The sequence below is a fragment of the Paralichthys olivaceus genome, chromosome 10 (assembly GCF_024713975.1).
Source record: "Paralichthys olivaceus isolate ysfri-2021 chromosome 10, ASM2471397v2, whole genome shotgun sequence".
In the NCBI taxonomy this organism is placed as follows: Eukaryota; Metazoa; Chordata; class Actinopteri; order Pleuronectiformes; family Paralichthyidae; genus Paralichthys; species Paralichthys olivaceus.
Genome location: NC_091102.1, coordinates 25553672 through 25561282, shown reverse-complemented (window position 1 = coordinate 25561282; position 7611 = coordinate 25553672). Strand labels below are relative to the sequence as shown.

Genomic DNA, 7611 nt, shown 5'->3' with positions numbered 1-7611 from the left:
TTTGTACCAAGTGTATTTTATTGGCGCTGTTTCCCCGTTTTCACACCTCTGTATTCAAAGAAGAGCATCGGCGGCAACAGTAAAGTACAGTATCAAGTTTTTTTTTAGACTTTATCATCAAGTTTGATCAACACAACTCAATTGTAAGTCAAGCTATTTTCTTCAAGTTGTCATTCCATGTTTCTCAGTGGTATTGGTGGAGGTGTCTTAGTACAGTGCTGTATGTGGGTTTTTACATCCTGACCTCTTACAGTCTGTACATATCTGGAGGCCTTTTTAGTCTCTCACTGACACTTATCCAGAACCTTTCACTCTTTTCTCTAGATTCACAACTTTTCTTACTGTGTTTTACTGAAGCTGTTAATTGTTTATACCATCATTGTGTGAATTCTTTGCATGAAAGATTTAGGTGGAAATATTTCTGTTTCTTTTGGCAGTGATAGAATATAAGTTATTAAACTGTAATGACATATATTGCTGATAGATGGATGGATGTTTACCCAAGTATAAGAATTATTATTTAAAATACCTCAGAATGTATCCTTTGAATTTACATCAGGAGTCTCCTCTCTCGATGCCGGCTACATTTTACACGCACATGTTTTTACAGTAGCCCAAAATGGAAAAAAATATATCATATTTTGAGTTTTTTAAAGCAAACATAGGTTCTTCTACATGTTTAGAAGAGGAGGCTGAGGTGATGGGTATCCAGCTGCACTTTCTGTGCATGTAAATATTTCTTTCAGATTCTTCTCAGATTTCAGATTTTGTCATTACAAAAGTTCACTTTGTGACTCTGTCATGGAAAAATTTCCACTACTGACCTTTCTGAGACACTATCCTCTGTACTGCAGGAATTGTCTTCTCAAGTCTTTCACTCGTGTATCAGATTACTTTGATGCTTGACCAACTGTTCCTGTCTGTTAGAAGTTAAACCTATTTGGTCAGGTGAGAAAACAGCTAAGCATACAGTCTACTGAGGGGATGTAACACCAAATGTCCTTGGGGGGGGGGGGTTATTGCTTTTCCTGTTGCCTGTTGACCAGCAATCCTTAAGTGTAATCTTCAATGGGTTTTTTATTACTTTAACACCCTCAACTACTTCGGGAATACAGAGAGGGGGCTTCCTCTTCTGCATAATAAAGCACACTTTGATCTATTGTTTAGGAAAACTGTTTTAAGTGTCATATGTCTGTCCCCTCACTTGTCATGTGACCAAAGTCATCCCCTTTCCTCACTTCTCCCATCCTAAATGTATAAAACCTCAGTCACTCACTTTGTTTAGTCAGGGCAACATTGAGTCTCATACTTTCTGTATCTGTTAATTGTTTTCCTTCCTTGCGCAAAGAAATCAAGCTACGGTCTGTGGTTCTTTTTTTACTCTCTCATTAAGATATTAGGACAAAATATTCACAACACTGTGTGGATGTGCAAATTGTGTAATTATTCCTATTATATATTTGTAAATATTACTCTATAATCTGTATTGTACTTTGGACAGGTGATAATAAAGAAGACATTGAATATCTTCCCTGGACAACAGACAGTATCCTTCAGGAAGGGTCCATCTGGACATCTGCGACAGGATCCCAGTGATGAGGCCATGAGGATCAAAAACAATCCCTCCCTTCAGGACAAGTCTGCCCCTCAGAGTCACCAGCTCGTGAGGACCAACGCCCTCACTCTTGTCTTTCAGCGAGGAGGGGATGTATCAGACCGCGTGGAGGTGATGGGGGAGTATTTGCTCCAGTTTGGCAAATACAAGGGAAAGTCCTTCAAGTGGCTCCTGGAGAATGACGTCGGCTACACCATCTTCCTGATGAAAAAGGTTGAAGAGGAGGAGAGAGAGGGGACCTTCAATCCCCAGGGACATGCCAAGGAGAGCCTCCTGTCATTTCTGGACTATGCAAGTAGCTTCCAGGACATCATGGACCTGCAGGCATACCTGTCCTCCAGGAAGCCTTCCTCACCAGTGGCATCTGAGGGGGACAACATCGTGGGCTTTGGAGCCAGGGCCAGAGACCCTTGGAGGAAGATCTGGGAGACAAGAGCTGACGGCTATGCTGCATTTATCCTGGGTGTAAAGTGCGTCAAGAACAGTAAAATGTACAACTTGCAGCAGTACCTTCTGAGCCAACAAAGGGCTGAGACCTGTCCACCCCCTGCAGAAGTCCCCACAACATTAGCCTCCACCTCGCTGGCATCTACCACACTTGGTGAATATGCACACTAGAAATGGAAATATAGTTTTTATGTCTGCATTAAATGTACCTAACAATTGATTAATGTGACCGTTCAATCTCCTAGTGATGGAAGAGGACGTTGAGCTGGAGAAAGAAATGCGACATCTATCGCCATCTAAATATAACATTGAACCAAGTAGGTGGATCGAGTGTATTAAACAGTTTGACATTTAAAATGACTTCCATCAAAAGTTTATTTATTGATGATAACAGTCTCACATCCTTTGTGCTTTCAGGGCCTTCAGCAGTACTTCCCAAAGTCACAGATGAATCTCAAACAACAGGTTTTTCTCCCCCTGAGTGGAATAAGAGTGCTGTGTTGTCCGCAGACTTGACCATCCATGAATTTCCCATTGGTCAACGCGTGTGTTGTTTCGGCCATGTTCTGGCCTGTTCTGATGTGTGCCTTTTTATCTCATTCGTTGTTCTGGCCATGTTCCGGCCTGTTCTGATGCCTGTGTTCTCCCATGAATTTAAGGAACACATGTGTCAGCAATGGTGGTAAGTGTTTTTTGATTTCTGCATGCTTTTTTTTGACTGTTATTCAAGCATTTGGCATGTATGAAACGGTAGATTTGATATTCAATCTTAGATATAGCTTGGCATGCAACATCTTTGATAAACAGATGGTTTGTTTTCTATTATATTGTATTGTAGCTCAATGTTGTAATGCCGCTCCCGCCGTGCATGTAAAGACAGATTGACGGTGTCAGAAAAATGACGCAAAGGTTTCTTTACAGCACCAAGAGCTATGGCAACAACTGCAACTGTGTCCAGATGTGGCGAGACGGTTGAACCCACTCGGATTGCTTCAGAAAAAGGTGATGGTATTTATTTACCTCTTACTTAAAAGTACCCTGAATGTGTACAAATTGTGAGATTGTTTTATTTTATTTTATTTTTTCATTTGATTCCATCGCCACAGCCAAAACCACCTTGCCAGTCCCTCCTCAGCTCCTTGCTATTGCTGCTCAACTTGGAATAGAACAAACACCTAATGTGCAGAGCCAAAGTAAGAAACAAATTAACATTGTCAGACCTAGTATTAATAGTGTCCTGTAATGTTATCTAATAATGGGTAACTGTTAAATTGAATTATCTTTTGATTTCAAAGCACATGGACAGCTTGTGCCGCAGGGATCATCTGTAGAGCTCGAGAATAAAGCGGATCCATCTCTGTCGGAAGGTAAATATTCAATTAATATTATGAAAGAGAAGAGCTCAATCGTGTGTTCATTTTTTTTATGTGTTAATTTTTTTGTATTCCTTGTCCTAGATGCGTCATCGCAGAATGTGGATCCTGTGGAGGCACAAGGGGACATCGTCCTTGATGAAGGTAGGATTTTGTTGTCACATTAATTGCATTACATTTAAAATTTGCTCTCCGTCTGTGTTTTTACTGTAGTTTTTCGTGCTTGTGTTTTTTAGCACCTCTGCAAACTCCTGTGCCCCAGCCCAGGCAGCCATCAGCCTCTGTCCCAGGCTACGATCAGGATGTTGCGCGGTGGAACTGCTCCCACCAGCAGAAAATATGGATGAAGTGTGAGATGGAGGCGTTAGGTCTATGGTCAGGATCGCGTCCAGTACGTCGCCTGATGAACATGCTGTCCCTGTGGCATTATCCACCTCAGCCTGAGCTCATAGACACCATCTCTGAACTGCCCTCACCACATTACTTCCATCTTCATCCATTTTTCATTTGGAAGCCAGAGCATGCAATCATGGACAGGGTGAGGAACAACTACAACTTGCCTTGCCTTCATGGTTGTACTAAACCACTGGTAGTTTCTAGTGGCATTGGAAGGCCAAGGGTCATAGTAGGCATCACTGGCCAGTACTACATTTTAGCTTCACGACTCACTTGTAAGGTTTGTAAGAAGTACTGGCACGCGGATAAGCCCCAATGGCTGGAGATGTTACCACAGCGCATCAGCAACATTGTGCCAGCATTCCTGACATTTAAAAAAGCCATCTGTAAATCTGTCATGGATGAGCTCAGACGCAGTGGCAGATCAGCGGACGATATGAGAAAGCAGCTGACAGAGGTGCTTCACCTTAAATATGAAAGAGCTCATTTGGCCTACCTCTCGAGTGTAAAGAACATTAGGGATGGTGAGGCAGGGGTCTATGGTCAGAAAACCATCACTGGGCTTCTTAGACAGGTGGACACTCCTGCTCAGTTTGGAGATTATGCGGATGGCGATGGCTGGTGTGGTGTGTCCATTTCCTCACACTATCTGGTTGACTGCCTGGTTCAGGAGTATAGGAGACAGGGACACCTTCTCACCCTTCTGCTGCAAGGGACTTTTGGACGGGCTTTAAGGGCAGATCACACCCGCAAGGTGGCAAGGAAGGTGGTGTTGTCATCAGGCACCATGTCCTCCTATTCCATCATGAATGAGAACTGGATGATCCTGAGCTGGGTGATGCTGCAGTCTGAGTGTGACCGGTCCCTGAATCCATTGTACGAGGGTCTGGATCGACGCTACACTGCAGCAGGAGTGGAGAAGGCAAACTACCAGTGGGTGGACAGGTAAACAGGAGCGGTTCAGATTGTCAGCAAAATATTACATTTCTATATTTAAAGTATATTTCGGTGTTAGGATGATACAATTTTCAAATTTGCTCAAATTTCAAATTCAGGTTTAACTGTTTTGCTGACACATTTTTTTCTGCAAGCAAACATTCACAGTCATTCTTTTAAGTTGTATAACATTTCTTTTTAATGTGTCAGGGACTGCTGTGCACCATTCAAGATCCTGGACCCGCGTCTCCATGAACACCTCCTATGGGACAGCTGGAGGACCACGGCAGCAATAGAGGCAGAGGCAACATCTGGGAACCTGGCAAACAGCTGTGCATCAAGACACAAGTTTAACAAAGACATAACAATCAAGTTAGACGTGTTTCACTGCATGCGCCGTTTTTCCAGGGAGTGCGTGTCAGAGCATCATCCTTTGTACGGTTCCTTCTGCCAGTTTCTCTCAGCTGCATTCTTTGTTGTGGATCAGAGGGACATGGAAAAGTTGAAGGAGGCATACATGGCATGTGGAATCTCTCCTGCTAATCCCACCAAGCAGCATGTGAGAGAGCACTGCAGGACGAAGGTGCCACAGCCGAGAGAACTGCTGCGGAGAGTAGAAGATGTTCTGCATCATTTCCACTCGATGAAAGATGTCAACGATGTGCTTCTCTTTAAGCCCTCCATGTTAAAGGCATGGAAGATTCAGTGTGTCCACATATTGCGACCCTGAGGTGGAGGATGGAATCCTCTACAGGTACGGTGGAAGCTTGCAGCTCAACTATAACAAAAGCAAAAAAGCTGCCGTACCTGTTTGGATCCCTGTGAGAGGCACTTCTCAGCAGGAGGGCTTCCACGCACACCAAGCCCGGTGGGTCACGGGAACTCGGGTTTCGAATGAACTTTTCCAGGCTCAGGCCATGACCGGGGTGGTGCGCTGGAACTTCCAGAGGCTTGTGGACCTAAAACAGCCGGGTGTACAACTTCCAGCTGCGTTCGACCCACTGCTCATTGCACAGCTGAACTTAGCCTCTGTGAGTGTCACAGGAAGGGCAAAATATCCCACGCTACTCCTCTCAAGCGAGGACACTGGGGAGAGGTTTGGACTGGAGTATGTGGAGCCTGGCTGCCGCCCTGTTGCCTTGGACTGGGACATGGACAAAGAGCATCACATCAGCTCAATTCCTGTTGCCATGGAGATACAGCCACCCATCCAGCTTGAGATGGACCACAGTCCTGCTGCTGACATTGGCACAGACCCTCAGGTAATCCAGATTGGTCACTAATAGTGAATCATGAACTGACTCACTGACTGACTCACTGACTCATAAACCATTATGCTTAATACTGTATGTATTTCAGGAACTCAGTGGCAGTGCTCAGGACCCCCCGATTGGAGCAGTGCCAATTCTGTCCTCACAGCCGTGCATGGAAGCAGGTGTCCAGACCAGGGAACAGACGGGTGTTAAAGCAGAAAGTCAATCTTCGATGGATACAGGTAATTCAAATTACTCATCTGCGATGCCTCATATCCCACTTTGTTTCACAGATTTCATTTAATTATGCAGTTGCATAACAATTTTATTCAATTAAAGTTTTTCACAATATGAATCACCTGAATTGTAGCAAAAGAGCAACACTTTCAACGTATTCTTTATTTTTACAGACCTGCCAGGGGTTACGCCTTTACCCGTATCCTCCTCTCCAAGGGCCAAACGCACTGGACCTGTTAAAACAGGTGGCCTCATCCAGGTTCTTGACCACAGTCGGTGGACAGAACCCATGAGGACCGCCATTGATGAACTGCTGATAAAGCACCATGGAGATAAAGACATTCTGAGGCGAGTGGATGTGGACTATGCTGCCATGGTGCAGAGGGCGTGCAGGGATCCCAACAGCCTCCTCCATCCCACCACGTGGCAACATATATCAAGATATGTGAAACATGTTGCCAAATTAAAAAACACCAGCTCCTGTCTCAACACCAGCTCAGAGAGGGCATCAGAAACAAGGAAGTTGTGGCACAGTTTGACTACAGGCAGCCAGACAGTCAGTGTGCCCGTCGCAATTTTACCCCCTGCCCCTATCAACCCTCCCCCCGTTGGTCTCACTCAGGATGACACACTTACCAGGGCTGCAGTGGCAAGGATTGTGGCAGTGGTTTTACAGCAGCAGCAGCAGCAACAACAACAACAACAACAACAGCAGCAGCAGCAGCAACAACAACAGCAGCAGCCGCAGACGCAGAGGAAATTGACCAGGAACTGCTTAGCCTGTGGCCAGCCAAAGTCCCGCTTCCTTGGCGATGGCTCTTCTGTTCATTTTTAGTATCAATCGCCATCTGCTAATTATTTTTACTGCTCCACAAGAGTCTTCAAGATGTATGCCGACGAAGGGCTCAAAGAATCCAGAATGTCATTCCAAGACTTTGCTGCTTCTCCATATTTCCAGCGGGAACTTGATGCTGCCAAGAAGAGGGCTGCAGAGTGCAAAAGGGTCAGAGAGGAGAGAAAAAAAAGAAGCGCCACAGAGCCTCTGCCATCCGGTCGCCTGTGCAGGTTTTGTCACCAGCCTCTAAAGCAGGGCCCTAACAGCCCTCATGTCCACACCTGCTTCCCTGGAGTACAAGGGAAATATATCTACTGCTCCTCCAGAGTTTTCTCTTTCTTCAAGGCACAGGGCATGGTCAAGGAGATGACCTGGAGCGAGTTCCAAGCTTCCCAATGGTTTGAGGCTGAACGAAATAGATGGATGGTGCAAAAAAAATGACAATGACAGTTGTTTATGTTTATGTTTATTTTAATTGTCAATTCTGTATAAAGAATAAAAACTATAAAAGCCAGAACA

The 7611-nt window shown here is 44.8% G+C and overlaps 1 protein-coding gene across 2 annotated transcripts; it reads left to right on the top strand.

Moving 5' to 3' along the window:
* The first annotated feature begins 2333 nt into the window (after positions 1–2333).
* On the top strand, positions 2334–7609 carry LOC109642462 (uncharacterized). 2 transcript variants are annotated; one of them, XM_069533193.1, is made up of 11 exons: positions 2334–2379; positions 2480–2527; positions 2722–2744; positions 2984–3064; positions 3169–3255; positions 3358–3429; positions 3520–3579; positions 3672–4776; positions 4978–6029; positions 6127–6262; positions 6431–7609. In XM_069533193.1, exons 4-9 carry the CDS (start codon positions 2995–2997, stop codon positions 5495–5497), a joined length of 1914 nt encoding a protein of 637 aa, XP_069389294.1. In that variant the 5' UTR covers positions 2334–2379; positions 2480–2527; positions 2722–2744; positions 2984–2994; the 3' UTR covers positions 5498–6029; positions 6127–6262; positions 6431–7609. The 2 variants fall into 2 exon arrangements, with proteins under 2 accessions (XP_069389294.1, XP_069389293.1); XM_069533192.1 differs by lacking the exons at positions 2334–2379; positions 2480–2527 and having other exon boundaries at positions 2579–2744.
* The last annotated feature ends 2 nt before the right edge of the window (positions 7610–7611 follow it).

Bases quoted from the DNA above. Each gene is read 5' to 3' on its own strand.
- LOC109642462 (XM_069533192.1), top strand. From the start codon at position 2,711: ATGAATTTAAGGAACACATGTGTCAGCAATGGTG. The intron at 2,745-2,983 runs GTAAGTGTTTTT...GTTTCTTTACAG, and splicing joins CACATGTGTCAGCAATGGTG to CACCAAGAGCTATGGCAACA. The intron at 4,777-4,977 runs GTAAACAGGAGC...TTAATGTGTCAG, and splicing joins AACTACCAGTGGGTGGACAG to GGACTGCTGTGCACCATTCA.